At 37.7% G+C, this 22,785-nt stretch overlaps 1 protein-coding gene across 3 annotated transcripts in view; it reads right to left on the bottom strand.

The window, feature by feature from the left end:
* Positions 1-22,785, bottom strand: part of KLHL20 (kelch like family member 20) — an 84,826-nt gene that overhangs the window by 45,125 nt on the left and 16,916 nt on the right. For 2 of the 3 annotated variants that reach the window (XM_072648581.1, XM_072648580.1), the window contains exon 3: positions 8,046-8,619. In XM_072648581.1, the coding sequence (XP_072504682.1) occupies positions 8,046-8,619 (574 nt within the window). Of the gene's footprint in view, positions 1-8,045; positions 8,620-10,368; positions 10,527-22,785 lie in introns of those variants that run through there. The other variant, XM_072648582.1, reaches the window with a different exon arrangement.

The raw sequence follows: 22,785 nt of genomic DNA on the forward strand, positions 1-22,785 counted from the left end.
GCTTCAGGCTATGGAAGTTTTCTCAGGCCTTGATAGCCAGCTTGGTTACAGTCCTTTAGGAGGAAAAGCCACCCAGGGTCTGCAACCTGGAAGCACCAATGCTACAAAGCTCTGAACTGAGAGTAGCTCTGCACTGCTGGCTCCAGAGAAAGAAGGCTCTGAACTACCAGTACTGAGCCAGAGAACTAGAACAGAAGAAGTGGGACAGGTCATCAAGACAGGACACTGTGCCTGTGGAGAGCTACACAGCACCTCCACCAAACCTGAGGGAGAAGCACAGAATCCAACTGGACCCAGTTCTGATCACCCAAAACTTATCTGTGGTAGAGACCTAGGCTGGTGAACTATGAACTGTCCAATGTGGGAAGAGGAGACTGAGATGCTTTGAGATTGAGTCATTAAGGAAACCACAGTCAAAGAAGGAGTCAGAAGTGAGTGATAAGAAAAATAAGGGGAGGAGAAGAAATCAAAAGTACCAAAGATTGCAGAATTAAGAAATCCCAACATAAATTAACAGGATAAGATAAATTAACAGGAACAAGATAAATCAACAGAAAAAAATAATAATAGAAGGAAAATGAGTTTAGGCATTTATGAATACTGCAAGATGAAGGATCTGAGGAGACAGAGAAGCTGTGGAATTTGAGAGCATGGAACCACAACCCGTTGTTCCTGAGTAGTCTAAAAGAGAAATGAGAATGCAGAATTTATATTCTGCATAGCAAAAATAATGAGCAGACTAGAAAAACTTGCAATGGCAAGCCTCACCAAAGAAACACAAGAGAGAACAATACACTGTGAATTCAAATGAACATAAGTGAGAGACAAGAAGTAAAAAATCCAAACAAATGAGAATATTTAAAGAAAATATGCTCACCATGCAAGCAAAACATAAGAATCTTGAAGATAAGATGAATGGAAAAAAACCTAAAGATTACGGGTTTCCCAGAAGAACACGATAGGACAACAACAACAAAAAATCCCACAACGTCATAATGAAGGAAATAAAAAAGGAGAACTACCCAGAACTTTTGAACATAGAAAATGAAATTCCATTTGAAAGCATTCACATATCACCTCCAGAAAAAAAAACCGAAGGCTGCAAATTCCAAAACAAAGAGTGGTTAAATTTAACAATTCAATTCAGAAACAAGTTCTGCAAGCTATCAGGGAAAGGAGTTCTGGAAGCATCCCAGGGAAACCCACCCATCCAGCAAATTTGAGCCTAATCATACGGGACAAAAGACAGACATTCAATAATAAAGAGTTTGAAACATTTTTAGAAGAAAAAAAAATCAACTGAAGGAATTATTTGCTTCTTGAATACACAACAGAAATGTAGGAGTGGATAGACAAAGACAAGGACAGTAATAGCAACAGAGTGAGAACAGAGAGACCAGTAAGAGATTTCTTTCTAAATGTGTACAAGGAGAGAGGAGTGAAGGCAGACATCTTATGAAAAGGTAAATAGAAAGCATTATGGACTGAAGCTAGTGACACCTGTCTATAAGTGAGTGCTTCTTTTATGGGACCACATTACAACATGGGAGGATACATGACAGGAGGGAGGAGAGGAGCAGAGGGATGGAAAGGAAGGGGTGATGTGCTAGGGTTGCACATCAAGGGCTTGTAATAAGGAGAAGGTTTCAGAAAGTGGTTTCAGAAAGAGAAGAATCTACAGGGGAATGGGAAAAGGAGAAAAGACTGAAAAGGGGAAGAAAGTAAAGGGGCCTTCCTTTGGAGGTGGGAGGAGGCTCCACTGTTGAATGCAAGCTCCTATAGGTGAACTGAGTTGTAAATCTTTCACTGAATGAGGGCTAGGAGATTTGGCATTGGAAAAGTCTGTCCTGTGGCTGGGGGAGGTTGTAGGGAGGAGTTGGAATCCCTGGGGGCAATTGGCATCTGGGAGCGAGAACATGAACATAGGGAGATTTCTAGCAAAAATAGGAAAAAATGTTGACAAGAGAGGATATAGATCAGTAGAGGAGGGGGGAGATGCTCTCCTATAGGATAGTGAACCCTAAAATCCCTGAAATAATTAGCACTGTTATGAAAGTAAGGCACAATGGAAAAGGAACCCATGGGGTAAATCTCACAAGGTAGTGGCAGAAAATGCTTAGAAGGCAGAAACTAGAATTGATACCTTGTAAGCTTTGCTTGTATGAAGAATAACAGAGAAAAGAGAGGCATTAGATGAATATGGGGGTCACAAATCAGAGAATGAGAGTCTAGAGTAAAGAGAAAGAGAAGAAGATAATGAAAAGAATGAAAGACAACCTTTTTTGTAAGGGGTACAAAAAAAGTGAAATTAAAAAAAATCGTAATAAATTGGACTAGATGAAGAGGAGAGGAAACGGGAATCCACTTGACTGAGAAGGAAAAAAGACGAGATAAAAATATATAACCAGATAAAAGCAGGATAAAGCAACTAGTAAAACCTTAAAGGAAAAGGAATAACAAATGAGAAGAGGGGATCAAGGATGAAGGGAAGAACCTTAAAAGGGGCACCTTAAAAACAGGATTAAAGTTTAACAAAGGAACACAATAATGTATTTATAGCAGGAGAGGGGAAATTAAAATAATAACTAACTTCTCCCCCTCACCCAATTTTAGAGATAAGATAGAGGAAAATATATACCTCACATAACTTTAAATGTGAATGGATTAAATAATCCAATAAAATGAAGAGAGCATCAGATTTGGATAAGAAGACAAAACTCTACAATCTGTTGCTTACAAGAAACACATTTGAAAAACAAAGACATACATAAAGTTGAGGGGATGGAAAAAAATTACTATGAATTTAAAAAATCACATATCATCATAACTATCAGACCAAGCAAAAACATTCAAAAAATAAAAGTAGATAAACAAGGAAACTATATTATGCTGAAACAAACCATACAAAAACAACCAATGTCAGGAATAAACTTATATGTGCCAAATGCCTTACCACCCAAATTCATAAAGGAAACATTATGCGAGCTCCAAGAAGACATAGTATTGAGGAGGCTTCAATATCCTTCTACCAGTTTTGGATAAGTCTAACAAAAAGATAAAAAAAAGGGAAAATATGGAACTGAACAAATTTCTAGAGAAACAAGAGTTAAAAGATTTATGACATCTTCTAAATGGGATAGCAAAAAAATTTAAATATTTTTGTGCCATATGGAACTTTTACAAAAACTGATCATGCACTAGAGCACAGAGATACTGCAAACAAATATAAAAAGGCAGAATAGCCAATATATCCTTTATAGATCATAATGTAATAAAAATAGAAATTATTTAAGGAACCATGAACAAAAGATACAGGTCTAAATGGAGACCTAAATAAGGGAACCTTAAATAATAAATAGGTCAAAGAACAAACCATCTAAACAATCAATAACCTGCATATAAAAAAATGATAATGATGAAACAATATACCAAAATTTCTGGGATACAGCTAAAGCAGTCCTCAGGGGAAAAAAAAAATCTTTACAATCATACATTAAAAACAAATTTGAAAATGAGAAGGATTAATGAACTTAATATGCATTTTAAAAATTAGGGAGTCAAACAAATAAACAAACCTAAAATAAATACAAAAGAGGAGACTTTAAAAATTTGAGAGAAAAGATAAATCTGAAACAAAAAACTCCATGGGAATGATAAAATTAAAATCCTTTTTCTGAAAAGACTAAATAATAAACTGTTACCTAATCTGACTAAAAAGAAGAAAATCAAGTTAATAAAATAGCAAATGAACAAGCTGAAATCTCAGAAGACATAAAACTAGGAGACATGAAAAGAATGATCAGAACATTTTATAAACAATCATGTGCTAACAAAACTGAAAACACAAAAGAAATAAAAGAATACTTTCAAAAATATCAAATATTCAAACTATTAGAAGACTCAATACAGATCTCAAATAACTTGATCTCAGAAAAGGAAATAGTTCTACTTGTAAAGGAAATACCAAAGGGAAAAAAATCACTGGACCTGATGGATTCACAGGAGAATTCTATCCAACTATTAAAGAACAGTAAGTACCCATAATTCACAAATTATTCTCAAAAACTGAAAAATAACCCTATCAGAATCTTTTTATAGAACAAATATAACTCTAATACCTAAACCAGAGAAAGATAAAACATGGAAAGAAAACTATTGGCCAATATATGTATTGTATACTGACTCAAATATTTTTAAACAAAATCTTATCAAATAGATTACAGTGATTTATCCAAAAAAATATACATTATTATTAAATGGAATTTATACTAGAGACAGAAGGATAGTTCAAATTCAGGAAAACAATCCCCATGACTAATGATATTAAAACTCAAAATATCTAAAACTATATGATCATCTCAATAGATGCAGAAAAACCCTCTTGACAAAGTACAACAGTCTTTTATGCTAAAAACCCTAAGGAGTATAGGCACAGAGGAACCTTTTAAAAAAAATTATTAAAAATATCTATCTAAAATCAAAAGCAAGCATCATATGTAATGGGGACATAATAGAACCTTATCCTATAAATACAAGAGTGAAGCAAAGATGCCTATTCTCCTCACTATTATTTCACATAATTACAGAAATGCTAGCAAATGAAATAATTAAAGAGTGGATAAAATTATCTGTTAGCTGATGATATGATGGTTTACTTGGAAAACCCCCGGGAGTAAGCAAAGATACTAGTTGAGACAATTAAGAGCTTCGGCAAATTTACAGGCTATAAAACAAATGCTCAAATACAACAGCATTTCTATATATTAATAACAAAACACAAGAAGCAATAATAGAAAGAGAAGTCACATTCCAGGAAACTACAAAATTCATAAACTCTACTGGGATCAATTCCCAAAGCACACAAAATACTTGTATATATTCAATTACAAAGTAATTCCTTAAAGAATTAAAGAACAACCCAAATAACTGCAAATTGAATATTCAGTACTTATGGCTAGGCCATGCCAGTGTAATAAAAATGAACAATAATAGTATTTGTCACATGGGACAGTTCTCAGTGAGGAAAAGGGAGAAGGATACATGGGACACTATGGTTCTATAAGAAACAGAAAACATCAACAAAAAAACTATTTAAAAACAAAAACAAAATGAACACAAAAAGAGCTTTGGGTCTCCAAATGGATTATCTCCAGAATTGGGGGACAAGTTTGGGAAATCTTAGTCTTATATAAGAATCAGGTTCATGCTGGATAAGCCAGGCAAAGTTGGAGACAGCATCATGACTGACAATTCAACAAACATGAAACGCCCTCTAGATAGTAAGAGGGTGTACTAGGCTTTGGGGACACAGAAACAAAAAGTTAACAGTTCCTCCCCTTGAGAAGCTGATATTCTACAGAGGGAGGGGAATATAGCATGTATAAAGTGTAAGCAAAATGTATATAACAAAGTAATTTTAAGAAGGAGAAAGTGATAATAATGGGGGAATCAGGAAAGGCCCTTGTATAAGGAAATAGCACCTGAGCTGTGATCTGAGAGAAGTTAGAGATTCTATTAAATGGAGGTATATAGGGAGAACATCTCTGACTGGACAGCCCACTTGCACAAGGTACACAGAATGAAGAGATGCAGTCATATGTGGGATAGCAAGCAGGCTAGCCTGATTGGAAAAGTAAGTGAAAGTCAAATGTAAAGGCTCTGAATGCAACAAGGGATTTTGTGTTTTTCCTAGGAGAAACAGACAGCCATGGGAGATACAGGAGACTGTGTAAGAGAAGATATTATCAATTCTGTGTCCTAGGACTAGCACAGTTGTGTGGGAAGAGAGTGGAAGGGAGCAGCCAGAGGCAGAGAAACCAATCAGAAGGCTATCGAAATAGTTCATGCAAAGTGATGAAGACCTGAGGTAGGGTGGGGGCGACATAAGTAGAGAAAAGGGAAGTAGTCCAAAAGAGGTTGTGGAGGTAGCATAAGACTTGGCAATTGACTGAATATGGGAGTTGAGGAAGATTCAAGGATGATTACAAGTACATAAACCTAGGTGCCTCAAAGGATGGTGGTGTCATGAACAGAAATAAAATTTAGGATGAGGGATGAGTTGTGGGGGAAATATGAGTCCTGTTTGGGACATCAGTTTTAGATGTCTATTGGGCAAAGACTTGGATTAGATTATCTCTGACGTCCCTTCCAATTCCTGATTGATATTACATGATCAAGGTGCTTATCTCATTTCCTTCAGAAGACTCTATTGATCATGAAAAGTATTGGTACATAAGCTGTAGTTTTGGAAACTGTAACTTCACAGGATACAATTTGTGAATGTTTGTCAAACTTAAAAAGTTAAGACGGATTGTAAGAATTGTTCTGTTTTTTGAGCACTGACCAAGGAAGACAGTGCTTTGACCATAACATCTACTATTGGTAACTCAGAAAAATCCCTAGAGAAAAGAAAAATAAAACATTAGCTTACATTAAATTGCTATGAATATCTTTTTGGAATATCCAATCTCCTTCCTTCCTCTGTTCACTATGCTCATTTCACTGTAAGCAGCTTGAGAGTAGGAACTGTCTAAACTGTCTGTCTAAAAGCAAAATTTTTTCTTTTCTTCAGCAATTAGCACAACGCATGGCACAAAGGCACTTACTAAATGCTTACTGATTATGTAACTGCAATTTATAAATCAGTCTCCTCAGGAAATTTACCAGACAAGAAGTATATAAGACATAGTATCATTGAACAGAAAGAACACTGTGTTTGGGCAAGGCACTTAAACTCTCTGGGTCAGTTTCCTCATCTGTACAACTTATCAGTCTGGGGAAATGATCAGTATCAGTTATCTGGTCAGGTAATCTTGCTTTGTAAATTATTCTACTGACTCTAGTTTATAAAGCAATTTCCTGTGAAATTAGATGTGACTATTCTCCACAGCCTGATCACATGCAGGTGAACTAATAAAGTTTCAGAACCTGCAAGGCTGAGTACTAGATCCTAGACTGTGGTATCTCCATTAAAATACCTTCACTCTATAAGGCCCCACTGAAATGAGTGGCAGCCCACACCCTCCAATCCACCAAATAGCCAAATGCTGGGAAGTTAAGAGTACCCCTGCCCCCTCCTAGGATATGTGATTTGTTATGTATTAATAATGAACATGAGACCTAAAATAAAGTTAAAAAAACCCCACAACAGATCTATAATTTCATTGGTACTGTGAACTTCTGACGAGAAAATTTCCTTTACCAAGAAAAATTGGCTGCTGCTCTACAATTTACATATAAAAACTTGAAGTTTTACTGAATTGTTCGGGGTCCTAAGTCTTATGATTACCTAGATTCATGTGAAAAATAATTCATTTGGACTCCTACTCTATTCAAATCAGTATTAATCAATTTGATATAACACTTTTAGGGGTAGTGATTATAAGTTCTACGTATCAAGTCTTAGAGTTGTGAACTTCAGATTTTAAGTACACTTGCTTAATCATAGGAAACTAACTAGACGCCCTCTGCTCTTGTTTTCCCTTGTCATGGTGACCAAGGCCAGTGGGGTGGAGGTAACTTAATTACATGGAAAGTTCAACAAATTATTTTTGTACCTCTGGACTATTATCTCTTATTCAACATGAATAACCATCATATGACCACTTAGTCAGTGGAGATGCCTGTGTTTCACCTAATCTGTGACCTCCCCCCATCTATCATTTTTTGATCCTCGAGGCAAGGTCTATCAACCAATGAGATTCTTTTACCATGCCTCTTTTGCATATATGGGTATCAAACTCTATAAAAAACAAGGTAGTGGAAGAAGGGGGCATCTCAGATAGTGAGGAAGATCCGAGATCTACTTTACTAGAGGGGACCATGGGTTTTATCTCCTATTTCATTTACTAAATTATTAGAAACAAGATCTTTGAAGATATATGACTAGTTTTCTCCAAATAACACTGGTAAGACAATAGAGACTAAAGGGTAGCAGTAGTCATAACAACCGACACTGGTTAGGTCACTGATGGCACTTTAAGGTTGGCAAACATGATCCCACTTGATATAGTACTGGAATTCCTAGCTTTTGTGAAATAACTTACCTCTTGAAAGTTATGTTGGGTGAACTTGTCTGCAATCCTCAAAAGCTCACGGCATGAATGAGTGTCTGCAAAAGCTCTAATGCCTAGGCAGTTGGATGGGTCTAGCTGTCTCTTTAAGAATTCACAGCAGGCTTCCTGAATTTCTGCCAGCTGAAGGAGGCAGGCAGCTGGAAGAAGGGTCTGAACATTGCCCTCTTCCACAGTGATCTGGGAGGTGTATGCAAAGTCAATCAGCAGCTCCATGGCCCTTTCATCAATGTCTCTGATCACTACCTCAGTCTGACGGCTCTCTGCTAGTTCTCCTGTAAACATGGCTCGAAAATAGGGACTACAGGCTGACAAAATGACTCGATGGGCATAAATCTTCTTAGCACCCACAACTAGTACCACATCACACAATTCCCGGTGCTTCCGCAAAAGGTTGATTACTTCTAAGGTTTGCCGGGGATGCTTGTCAGAGATATAGGGCATGCGAGCAGGCTGGGGAACCCCTTCTGGAAGCTTGTTGGGGTCTCCAAGGGTACAGCGGCTTGTTACATCCATTCCAGTTTCTCCTGGTCGAGTGCTGGTACACCTAAAGGAATGATGTGAAAAAAGATATGAGAATAGATACATTACTGATTCATCTTTGCTTGAAAGGATGGATAACTCTGGGTTAGTGTTGTGCTAGGACTGGTCAGAAATATATTCAGAGAAGCATCTTTTCTGAGAATTCTTGAGTCTAAAAATATTCTGAGAAATCTGGGGAGTCCTGCTTAGTATTCACAATTATTAGTTTCGAACAGAAAACAAAATTTTTGTTATCCAATGCCTTAATTATTAAATAAGATATCATAGAAACAATTTTGTCAAAATATTATGATCAAAGAGGTAGGCCAAGCCATAAGTTCTGAGGTTTGGGATAAGAGAAAGATCCATCCATCACTTTATAAAAGAAGTGTGGTAAATGATTATTTTTCTCTATAGAGTACTGGCTTGTGGACTTTACTCTATGATCTACCTCATCCAAAACACAGTTATTCAATGTTTTTCTAAAAACTCAACAGATTATTCAGATACTTGAAAATTCTCTATGGTACAGTTCATGATCTGCAGAATATTGCTAACAAAATATGACCAGATCAGAGGGAGAAGCTATTCAAGTAAGACACAGCATGATAAAAAGAAACATTTCTTTAATATAAAAATGAGGACAGGTACAACAACATCTGAAGGACAAGCACTGATTCCTGTGTAACAAAATCAGACATTTATAAATCAGAACGTCAATTTATTAGTTTATAACGGGAAAAATGTCTGGCAAGAAAATATAAAGGGGTATGACCTGAAGTAGCCTGGGCAACATGACAAGGTTAAAAGATGAAGTTTTTGTTTAGGTCTTAAAGGTATTTCCCTATGGAACATGTACTCATCCTCAATGACATTACATTGAGATAACTGATAACAATTCTTTGATGGGATAGAGGGAAAGGTACTAGTAAATTCCCTTATATAACCCAATTACAAAAAAATCTGAAGGTTGCTTGATGAGAATAGAATGAGAATGAAGGTAGGTGAATGTTTTCAAGGAGTTACTTTCACTGAGCTATTTGCATACTCATATACTGCTCTTTATTGCTCCAGAAATATTTTGTCAAGGGTTCTAGATTTCTAGGATTAAAGCTCCGTCATGTGACACATTTTGGCTTCAGAATCATAGAACTGTAGATTTAGAGTTGGAAGAACCTCAGTGTTCATCTACTCCAACCCTCTTTTATAGAAGAGGAAAAAGAGGCCCAGGGGGATTAAATGATTTGTCTAAGGTCACACAGGTAAGTCTTCTGACTCCAGAACCTTTGTATCACTAGGGCTATCCCTTTTCTAGTCTTTCTGAAGGCCCCAACAGGCAAGACTGTAAGCCAAAATGAGACATTTTTAAAGCACTTAGCTTAGTGCCTGGCACACAGTAGGCACTTAAATGCTTATTCATTCTTCTCCCTCCTTCTCTGATCCTCTGTAAAGGCAGAGACTTGCTCATAGCACTTACAGAATGGTTGAATTGAAAAAATGACTTTTTCATTAGCAGAACATTTTCATCAAATAGCCTGAGAGGCATAAAGAACACATATGCCCCCAACTAACACTGGTGATTTTTTAAAAAATATTCAACTCAGTAGAACAAAAGCAGCTTTTAAAGGCTCTCTTCAAACTATGTCTCACAGACATGTTAAAATTATACAGCTTTCTGTGACAGATGTGACTAGGGAGACAACTCCATTTAATGACCCACTGAGAATTTATACCAAAGCATAAAACAGACTCTACGTTTACTTAAGCTGTTTACCAGTTTCATGAAGAATAATCCTGCACAGAGTTCAAATGGGAAAGGATTCCTACGTCTAAATGTTCCAATTTGCAGATATATATTCCAATATTGCATCAAGTCCCTGAACGCTGCAAAGCCTCTTCAGAGAAATCCATAAAAATTTAGAAGAGATTAATTTAACCTCCTATACTGGAGAAAAATAAAGGGGATTTTGACATACAGTTGAACAAGCAGACTATTGAGTTAGTCAATAGATATACAGAACATTTATATTTTATAAACAACAAACTGGGCCCACAGTTGAATAAATGATAACTGGATATCATTTAGGAAACTGGCTAGTATTTTCAGTGTTTGATGTCAAAAAGCCCATGCTTTCCCAGTGAAGATATGTGGCTTCAAATCATGGGAAGACCATAATCTAAGAAGATTTAAAACTACAAGTGGTCCAGAGAGCAATGGAAAGATGCATAATGGTTTTAAGTATATTACCAATAATGATGTGTGTACAAAAAGTGGCAGAAAGGACATTATTAAAGCCACAGAAGGCAGTGTGGTACCATGGGATGAACTCTGAATTTGGAGTTAAGAGGACATGGTTCAAATTCCAGTTCTGCCACTTTAGTCAACAAACATTACGTGACAAGCACTATGGTAAGCACTTACTAAGTGCATGAGCTGGGGTAACTTTCTGGGTCTCAGTTTCTCCATATGTAAAATAAGGAAGGTTGGGAGGCCCCTTCAGCTCAAAATCTGTATCTTGTGATTTTATGCATGGTAGAAGGAGAGATGAATTAGTCATGAAGAAAAAATGAATCACAACTGAAGGGCAGCCCAAGTGCTACAATGGTACCTTGAGATATTAAAAGAACAAGGATAATGATGATGACAAAAATAACTCAAATTTATATAATACTTCAAGTTTACAAAGTTTTTCACTCTTAAAACGCAAAATGAGACATTTTTGGACATGGTCAACGTGAGAATCTTTTGGCTGAACTATGTTTATTTGGTATGAGGGTTTTTTTAAAATTGTTCATGGGGGAAGAAATAGAGAGATAATAAATGCGTATACTAAATAAAATACAAAACAAAACTGTTCTACAAGTAATCTATGAAACAGGCACGAGAGGGAATAATGTATGGTACAGGGCTTCACTTAGAATTTATGAATTCTAATTAGAACCCTGTCACTTGAACTAACTGTATGACCATGGGCAAGCCACTTAACCTCAATTTTCTTATCTGCAAAATAGGGATATTATCTATTGTACCTGTTTCATAAGGCTCAAATGACCTTAAAGCATTATTATCCATCATTATTAATATATTATCCCTATTTTATAAAAAACAAAACAAAATAAGTGAGTCTTAGAAAGGTTAACTGACCTGCCTATATACAACGCTACTAAGTATTTGAACCAATATTTGAACTTGGGAGTATCTTGACTACAAGTCCAGCATGCTTTCCACTATATCACACTGCCTCTTAAGAGGAAGGCATCAAGTCCATTTGGTACAATTTTTATGTAGATTATATAGAAAAGCATGAATAAGCATCATATAGGATGAAAAAGCTATAGAAAAGTCATAAAAAAAACATTAGGTGCAGCAATTGAGACTATCACAGATCAATCTAAATATCTAAACAAGAAACTAAGGCATATGGGGGTTTCTAGCTTTTACCTTAAAATGATTTTAATGTTAGAAATGTCCAAATTGGGTCCTTTTTTAGTCATTCTGAACACATATACTTCTGTATTTAAAGCTAAACAGGGGTTTAAAATGTACATAATTCTTGTGACTTGGAAAAAAAATAACTGCTTATACTTGGAAATGTAATGGTTGAAAAATAACAAAGCTGTTAAAGAATAATTTTACTCACTCACATAAACATGCAACTAAGCTTTTAATCACATTGCTACCAGTGCTAGTTAGACTTCCTAATACTTTATAATTTGAAAGTAAAGAAAAGCAGCTCTACTATGTTCCATGTTAATAGAGACAAATGTTTAAAATAAAACTTTTCATGCTAATCTTAATTTACATATAATTTAAAAATGTAAAAGATTTAGTGGCAGAAAGCATACGTATGTATTTTTGTGTCTATAATCACTCCTTTCAGTGTTCTTCTAGGCTCTGGACTTTTCTTCTGTTTAGTTTTGATTTTATAGTAGATGAACAGAACTACAGATAATCTTGTATTCTTAAATCCATGGCCCCTTGTCCCATGCTCATGTTTTGCAGAAGCCCAACCCTGGGCTATCCATATCCCTTTACCCTACCACACCCTACTCCTTGATCTACTCTCTTGGATTCCATTTAAGGTGCTAACCAGTAGCAAATGAAAAATCACACAACTCTGCATACCAAGTCTACTACACATTTATGATATCTAATCCAAATTGGGCCCCACTGCTACAAAGCAGGCCTTTTATTCTCCCCTGACATTTTTAGCACACTACAACAGTGCACATGCTAAACCTCTTCCTGCAGCCCTCTCTCCACTTCTTAACAAAGGACCTTACCACATACTTTTCTGAGAAATAGAGGTCACTCAGAGCAAGCTTTCTCTTCTCTGTTCTACTCCTTACAACGCGGACATCATTCATCCCTTCTTTCCTCCAGGCACTTTCTTCCCTTCTTTCCAACGAAGCCAATTCATCTACTTGCATCCTAGACTGTATTCTTTTCTGACTCTGAGTGCCTGTCCCCTGTCTATTCTTCAATCTTTCTTTATTGGCAATAAACGCAAGCTTCCATCCTTAATAAACCTTTATAATGGATGAAATCTGAAATGAATGAGAAAAAAAGCTTTGAACTTTCGAGCATATCGATTTATTAAGCAATGCCTATCAATTGCACAACAAATTGGAACCAGGTCTCCTCAGCCTGGCACTTGACTCTGAATATAAGAGACAGATTTTTATGTATTAAAAAGAAAACAATAGGATATAAAACAGGATTCAAGATCAGATCATTTGATTTTTAATTAGAGGAAAGATGAGGGACTTTGCAAGTTGGGATGTGTTGGGGGAGTGAACAGGTGCAATTCCCTGAAATCAGAAAATGAGGTATCCCACTCCCTCCAAGTATCTGTATTCAATCAAAGGAAGATGGAAACAGTAAAGAGTAGCCAGTATGCTGCCAGTTTTCAGATAAGACAGATGGGTAGCTTGAGATGTATAAATGTGGGAAAACTCCTTGCACCAATCTTTGGATCTGACTGGGTTTCTGGTCAGCATAACCTAGTTGGGGTGGGGAACCTGAAGCCCTTAGTGGAGGATCTCTAACTAACAGGTAGAGGTGGTCTAGCTTCCCAGCCACAAACAGGGCTAGATTCAAACAATGCAGGAGTTTTCCCCCAATTCCCATAAGTGAATAAAGTTTTCTCACAAGACAGAAATTGGACAAGACCCATAACTGAATAGAAAGGGAACTGAGTTAGATCCAGAACTGAGTCATAAGATGGAGTCAGTATAGTTCAATCAATTCCATACCTTCACTCCACAAATCTTCCTCAGGTTATCATCCTATAAAGCTCCTACACTTTTCAGTCAAGCTTATAGAAAATTTGCCTCCACTTGCCTTTGTTTGCCTCCCCAGTGCTTAGCACAGTACTTAGCAAAGAGCAGATGCTCAAAATTGTGACACTTGATACTTCCTGTCAACATGCTGTTGGCTGAATTCATGAAGTCCATGGAGGGACTTCTAATTTCACTTTTGGCACTCTCCTTTGGTCACAATTGACAAATTCGATGGCAAGTACTTGTTATAAACTTTCATTACTGAGACTCCAAAACTATTTCTTAAGTTGTTAATTTTTTTCTTTTGGGCTTTAGACTTCTATTAAGAGATCCTATCATATATCTTATTTTGTTATTTTTATGTTGAAACAATGTAATAATTAACCTCGTAGTGCTTTGCATTGATGCTGAGTTTCCTTGCCTGGGAGTTCTCTATACTAAGGAAACCATAGGTCCAGTTCTGATACTTTCCATATTTGTTATGGCCCATTTTATAGTCCTAAAAGTATAGATTAACACTGGTATTGCTTCAATATTAACTGTTTTCAATAAATTCTACTACTCATGGAGCTTTGACTCTGGGATGCCAGTATCTTTTAACAGTCCACTACAGCTTTCTCTTTCATAACTTCATACTTGATAGGTCTTACCTCAAGGGGACCAAGACATTTATAGATACAACTTTTGTCCAATGGTTCAGTTTGGCCTCTTGATTGAAATTTGAAGCCTTCCATCTCTGTATTTCCTTGGTGCACATTAAGACATTTACAAGTCCATGTGACATTGTGTCACCAAGTCCAAACAACATTTTGATATCACTGAACAAAGATACTATGACATGAAGAAGCTATTTAATGTGTTCTTCAGCGAAGGTAAGGAGTTTCATGCTGTCCACACACATTAATTGATTAATACGATATTTTGGCTTGATCCTTTAATTTGTAAGCCATGTATAATTCCATTTAGAAAAGATGATTTAAAGGTAGGCAGAACCATCTCTGAAAAATGTCGCATTTTATATCAATTGTTCTTGACATTATTGTTTGGTGCTGTTTTCTCACATAGTTGGGCCTTCCTTATATATTTATAGTACACAACTAAGCCACAAATGTAGTAGAACTGAATCAAGGTCTTTGCAATAACCTATAAAGGCAGTTTAATTGTCATAGTAGTCTCGGTGGCTTATTTGGTAATTTTCAAATAAATTTTTCTATATATCTCTGGGACTTTTTGGCCTACACCTTTTACTCCTATGCCAATCCATTTTTTTTCTTATGTTTATATATTCTTCTAGTAATGCAAGCTGCGAATACTTTACATAAAATACATAAACATGTAATTGGTCTATATCTGAGGGGTTCACTAGTGTTATCTTCTGGTAATAGATTTGTGATGTGGCATACACAGAATATGAGATCAAAGTAAGTCAATAAACATTTATTAAAAAACTACTACGTATGTGCTAGACACTATAAAAGCTGGGGATACAAAGGGAAAAATAGTCCCTGTTCTAAATAAATACACAGTCCAATCCAATTGTTAGTGGAGTTGCGATCAGTATAGTCTTTTTGAAAAGCTATTTGGAATTATGCAACTAAAGTGACTAAAATGTCCGTATCTTTTGATTTAGAGATTTTGCTACTAGCATATACCCCAAAGAGGATATTAATAAGAAGAAAGTCCCCATATATACCTAAACATTTATAGCAATACTTGCTGTGGAACCAAAAGAACTGAAAAAAAGTAGATGTTTATTGATTGTAGGATGGCCAAACAAACTATAGTTTATGAATGTAATGGAATATTGTTGTGCTGCAAGAAACAGCAAATATGATGAATGTCGTTGCTGTTCAGTCATGTCCAACTCTTTTGTCACCCCTTTAGGGGTTTTCTTGGCAGAGATACTGGAGTGGTTTGCCATTTTCTTTTCCTGCTCATTTTACAGATGAAGAAACTGGGGCAAACAAGGTTAAATGACTTGCCCAGGGTCACACAACTACAAAGTGTCTGGGGCCAGATCTGAACTCAGGTAGATAAGTCTTCCTGACTCCAGGCCCAGCACTCTATCCACTTAGCCACCTAGCTGCCCAAGTATGATGACTACAGAAATAGAAATATTTACATGATCTGATATAGAATGAAGAGACAATACACACACACACACACATACACACACACTCACACACACACACACACACATACACACAGAGCAATGTATATAGGAAGAACATCTACAAAAATAATCAGAAGTGAGTGTTGAGAACTACAAAGGATCCTTCAGGCTGGCATGAGCCTATAATATAATCCCTGACCCTGAGACATTTAGGTAGGCAGATCCCTTGAGCTCTAGAGTTCTGAGTTCCAGAGGGTTAAGCTGACAGGGTGTCCGCATTAAGTTTCTCATTCATATGGTAAGCCCCTGAATGGTGGGGACAAGTGGGTGACCAGATCGCCTAAGGAGGAGCTAATCTGCCTGAGTGGGAAATGAAGCTCCTATGAAGGATCAGTGTGAGATTGGGACTATGAACAGTGCCTGCACTTCCAGTTTGGATGAGAGACCTGACCTTTAAAATAAATAAAAAACAAATAATTAAATAAATAACAAAGAGAAGGGAAGAAAGGGAAGGAGGAAGGATGCTGGTAGAAATTTTTGAGGTAAATGTAATTTATTTTTGTGGTAAATATATTTATTTTTTTAAGGGAATGTTGTAAAATTAAAAAGAAGAAGCCTAGCCCCAAAGAAGAGATATGAAAAGATACTTCCTCTGACTCCTTGGCAGAGGCAGGAGGTCCTTGGGTGTAGAACATTGCATATATTTTCAGACTTTTAATATATTTATTATTTTTGCTGATATTCCTTTTTTTCTTCTTTAAAAAATATTCCTTGTAATAATGATGAGGTGGGTCTCTGGAGCCATTTAATGAAATTTAGTGATGTAAAAATAAAATATATTAAAAAATATATTAATGAAAAAATAAAGGAGATCTTCATCTGAGAGGAAGCTGATTAAATGATTTGTTAGTAATTCACATACTGCTGTGAAGCACTTGTGCTGATAATAATGGATCTTATCTGGCCGTCTTCCAGTTTTGTAGAGAAACTAGTTTTTATCACTTCCCTTTATGCAACTGTTCAGTCATTCGTTATATTAATGGTACATTATTTCCAATTGGATAAAATTTGCATTTTCATTGTGTTGGACTTTGTGTAATCATACAGATGATCAGAAATTTTTCACAACCTTTCTTTAGAAGTACTTTCCTCTTTTCTGATTGACTCTGAATTTTATTACTTTGCTCTCTGTGCTGCTGTGACCCCTTGTTATCACCTTATACTTTTGCTTCTACTTGATGATTAAGAAAATCTAGATTTTCAGATATACTTTTGATTTCTGGATTTTGTTCTATACGTTTCTTTTTTGTTACCTTTAACTGGGCAAGGTGGTGTCAAAACTTTTAACTGTGTATATAAGCTATTAAGGTAATCCTTTAAAGTCTTTCTGTAGATCTTCAATTGCTTTCTCAAGATGCTTCTGCCATGTTTGTGTCTGACATTTACGCCCAGGATATTATTTGACAGCTCCACAAATACTGCTGTGTGCGGATCTCAAAATGTTTTCATACTTTCTGTTGAATATGAGATATTCTAAACTGGAAACAAAGGAATATTAGGGAATGTCTATTAGGGAATGTCTAAACAAATTATGGTATATGAATGTAATAGAATATCACTGAAGAAATGATGACACGGACAGCTTCAGAGGAACCTAGGAAGACTTCTATGAACTGGTGCAGAGTGAAATGAGCAGAACCAAGGAAATGGCTTATCCAAAGACAACAACATCATAAAGAAAAAACACTCTGAAAGACTTTAAGAACTCTGATGAAGGTAATGATAAAAGTCAAAAGTATGATATAGCAGTCAAGAAGAGCAAAGGTAACCTTAGGCTAACTGAAGAAAAGAATAGCTTCTGGGAAAAAGATGAAAATCTTACTGTACTATGCCCTGGTCAGAAACATCTGGAGTATTGTGTTCAGTTTTGAGGGCTACATTTTAGAAAGGATGTCACTGAAGTTGGAGAACATTCAGAAAAGGGCAACCATGATGGTAACAGCTCTTGGCTTTATGTAATATCTGGACTATTAGCAGGAATTGAGGATGTTTAGATACAATGGACATATGGTTGGTTGGTTGTTGTCCATCTTCAAAGAAGACCAAAATGATATCACCACTGCAAAGTGAAATTTCAGTGTGTCTGACTGTAACTGATCAGACCAATACAAGCTCGGAATGCTCTACCACAGGTTGGGCACAGATAATCCGTTTGAATATTTGGGGTGAATATCCCAAATTTGCGCAACCTGCGTTTACTTTGTGCTGTCTCAATTCTGCTTTGCTCAAAGAGCCCAGTACCTTTTATTATGTGGGCACACCATGCTGAGCAGTCCTGTGCCAGTGTTTCCCATGTTGCACAGTCAAATCCAAAGTTCTTGAGAGAGACCTTGAGAGTGTCCTGTATCATTTCTTCTGGCCACCATGTGATCATCTGTCCCATGTGAGTTCTCCATAAAATAGTCTTTTTGGCAAGCGTACATTTTGCATTCGAACAACGGGGCCAGCCATTGGAGTTGTGCTCTCTGAAGCATAGTTTGAATACTTGGTAGTTCAGCTTGAGCAAGTACTTCAGTGTCTGGTACCTTATCCTGCCAGATGATCCTCACAACCTTCCTAAGACTGTTCAAGCGAAAGCGATTCAGTTTCCTGGCATGTGCTGGTAGACTGTCCATGTTTCACAAGCATATAACAATGAGGTCAGCACAAAGGCTTTGTAGACCTTCAGTTTGGTAGTCAGTCTAATACCTCTTCTGTCTCAAACCTTTCTTCAGAGCCTCCCAAACACTGAACTAGCTCTGGCAATGCATGCATCAAACTCACTGTCAATGTGTACATCCCTGGAAAGTACACTACCAAGGTAAGCGAACTTATTCACAGCATTCAAAACTTCTCCATTTGTTGTATGGTTCCACATATGGATGGTGTGGTGGTGGCTGATGGAGCACCTGTGTTTTTTTTGGTATTATTAGGCCAAAATTAGCACAGGCAGCAGAGAACTGATCTATACTTTGTTGCATCGCAGCTTCAGAGGCTGCATGGAGTGTACAATCATCTGCAAACAGAAAATCATGCACCAACACTCCCTCCACTTTGGTCTTGGCTTGTAACCTTTACAAATTGAAGAACTTACCATCAGTATGGTAGTTGACCTTGATGCCATGTTCATTCTCATTGAAAGCATTTGTCAACATGGCTGAAAATATCATGCTAAAAAGCATGGAAGCAAGCACACAGGCCTGTTTCATTCCTTTGGTGACTGGGAAGGCACAAGAGCTTTGTCCATTATCCAGAACTTGGGCAAACATGCCATCATGAAATTGACATACAATGTTGATGAACCAAATTTCAACATAATTTTCCATAAGCCCTCATGACTAACAGTGTCAAAGGCCTTGGTCAGATCCACAAACATTGTGTACAGATTGCTCCTGGCATTTCTCCTGGAGTTGCTGGGCAGCAAACACCATATTGACTGTTTCTCAGCCCTTTCTGAAGCCACACTGGCTCTCAGGTATATCACCATCTTCCAGGTGAAGGATCAGCCTATTAAGGAGGACTCTAGCGAGAATTTTGCCAGCAATGACTAAGAGAGAGATCCCCCTGTGATTGTTGCAGGACAATCTATTCCTTTTACCCTTATAGAGATGGACAATGGATGCATCCTTGAACTGGGGGATAATCTCCTCTTGCCATATAACCTGGAAAATTTCAGTCAGCTTTTTTATGAGCAGTGGTTCCCCTACCTTGTAAATCTCAGTTGGAATAGAATCACCAGCAGGTGCTTTGCCACTTGAAAGGAGTCTAATGGCCCTCAAAACCTCTTCTTCAGTTGGAAGTTCAGTTAAGGAGGGACTGACTTCAACCTGAGGTAAATGGTCAGTGGCCTCAGCCCATCTCTCTAGGATCATGTCCTTATCACTAATCAATGTGGCTCCATCAGCACTGAGTAGTTGTGATGCACCATAGGTTCAAGGTCCATAAATAGCTTCAGGGAATCATAAAAGCACTTTGGATTGTTATTATCAGCATAAAACTGAATTTCATCTGCCTTCTTACTGAGCCAGGAATTCTGCATCTCTCTAAGCTTTGCTTGTACTTTGCTTTTGTTGGAATTAAATGCTGCCTTCTTAGAGGTGGATGAACTATCCTGCTGGTAAATCCTGTGGTGTTCACGTTTTTCATTTAGCAGATTCTGAATTTCCCCATCATTTTCATCAAACCAGTCTTGGTGTTTGTGAGTGTTCTGACCCAGATGAGCAAATGCAGTGCTGTACACCAAATCTCTGAGAGCTGCTCACTCCTTTTCTGCTCCACTGTTGCCAACTGTATGTTGGCTCAACTTTCCCTCCAAGTCAGCAGCAAATTGTTCACGCTCAGAGAAGAGCTCTAATTTGTTGACATTAATTCTCCTGGTAGTCATTTTGCCCTAGGGACGGCGGTTTTGATGAATGCAAATATTTAGCTTGGAAAGGATAAGTCTACGATCAGTCCAGCACTCTGCACCACACACTGCCTTTGTCACTTTTACATCTTGTCTGTCTCTTCTCCTTACAATCACATAATCTATTAGATGCCAGTGTTTGCTGCGAGGGTGCATCCATGAAGTTTTATTGCATTTAGGTAAGCAGAAGACAGTGTTGGTGATGAGAAGGTCACGCGATGCACAAGTCTTCAGCAGTAAATGACCACTGCTGTTGCTGTTAGGACTCCCTGCCAAGTCTGGTAGTCTAAGCCTACTCTAGCATTAAAGTCACCCAGAATATAAGCTTGTCCTCTTTCAGTACACTGGCGATAAGGGTCTCTAGGTCTTTATAAAACTTTTCTTTGACTTCATCAGGGTTTGTCATGGTGGGAGCAAAGGCTCTGATCGTGGTGGCATGGCGTTTTCCTGTGAGTGGCAATCGCATTGTCATGAGCCTGTCATTCACTCCTTTTGGCAGGCATAACAACTTGCTGATTAGATTAGTTTTGATTGTGAAACCCATGCCAGCTTCACAGGGCTCCCTCTTACTGCACCCACTCCAGAAAAAGGTGCATCCAGCTCTAACTTCAGTAAGCTGGCCTTCATTTGCCAACCTTGCTTCACTCAGGGCTGCCATTTGGATGCGATACCTGTTGGGTTCTCTTGCAGTAAGAGCAGTTCTTCTTTCAGGTCTACTGGATTTTGTGTTGTCTATTAGTGTGCATATGTTCTATGTGCTGATGGTGGGTGGAATCATCTTTGCAGATGTTTTTGTACATTTTTTTGTGTTTCGACTGCATACTGGGATTCCCCACCTGCCGTGGTAATCAGGCCAGAGTTGGGTAAGGAGGGCACTCCTTACCCAATGTTTAGGGCACCTTTTCTAGTCTCCTTCCTCACACCAGATGGTGAGCAGTGTGATCCTTAAAAGGCTGCTCAGACACCCAGGGTGCTGCAGAGTCTCATTGCTGCTTCCAGTGAGAAATGACCCTATGGCCTGGGCTGCCTGTGTGCAGGGTTGTGACTACAGCTCCCAGTGTATCTGCACCTGCTGATTCATCACTTGTCTGTTGCCATAGGACTTTGAGGCATAATAGTGAAATGGTATGGGTGATGTCTTCTGATTCGTGCGTAAATTGGATTTAAGTGAGACAGAGTTGCACGAAGTCTTCAGCCTTACTCTCTCCTCCTGAGTCATCATAGTCCAGTGGCATGATACAGTCAAGATGGCTGGAGATGGCTCAAGATGCAGTGGATGACCTTGGCGTCTTCAGTGTCTAACCAAGCTCTAAGTGCTTCACATTGCCTGCTTTATCTGCCTTCATGGCCGTTGGAACAAACTGTTCTCATCTGACTATTCCATTAGATGAAGTCTTCATATGCTTGGGGTAGACACTTCCATAACTCACCAAGGGGTCTGAGAACCCTTGGTTACCCTCAACCTGGTTTGGCCTGTCTGCCAAAATGGTTTACCAGGGTGTGGCTGCTGCGCATGTTGCAGCTTCTTGGAACCACAGGTGAGAGTTAGGTGGAACAGGTGAACACCAAAGGTGGAAAGAGCCCTGAAAAAGGTTCAGCAACCGTCACACCAAAGGTACTGGTCCTCCCTGAACACACCCTACACCCCAGTGGACATAATACCTATGTTGAAGCATGTGAAGGGAATCATACTTGTTTTGCTTAACAGGCAGGTCAAGTGACCAAATGAGTTAATACAGGAAAAATACCTAGCAAGCTTTGAAGTACTATGTAAATGCTAACTTTATTTTTCTTTTTGGGCAGCATGGAGAATGCTGGACTTGTAGTCAGCAGACTCCAAATTCTGCCTAAGACAGTTATTAACCATATTACCACAAGCAATTTACTCAACTTCTCTGGGAATCAGTTTCCTTGTGGAAACTGATGGTTAAAAAATGGAGATAATGATACTTGTTCCGTCTTTCTTATATAGCATCAGTGCTTACTTCACGTTGATATGAAGCACTATGTAAATATGAAGTATTATTATTATTGGCAGCCAGATGGTGCAATAGCTTGGCCTGGAGTCAGGAACACCTGAGTTCAAATATGTATTCAACCACTTACTCTCTGTGACCCTGGTCAAGTCACTTCATCTATTTAAATTTCCTCATCTACAAAATGCGGTTAATAACAGTATCTACTTTTCAGGGCTGTTGTGAGAATAAAATGAAAATAAAATTTAAGTGCTTGGCAAACCTCAAACCTATATAAATGCTAATCATTAATATTGTTGTTACTATTAACTCGTTCCAAAGGACAGAACTAGGAACAATGAACAGAAGCTGCAACAAAGCATATTTATACATTTT

This window comes from Notamacropus eugenii, chromosome 2 (assembly GCF_028372415.1).
Source record: "Notamacropus eugenii isolate mMacEug1 chromosome 2, mMacEug1.pri_v2, whole genome shotgun sequence".
Lineage (NCBI taxonomy): Eukaryota > Metazoa > Chordata > Mammalia > Diprotodontia > Macropodidae > Notamacropus > Notamacropus eugenii.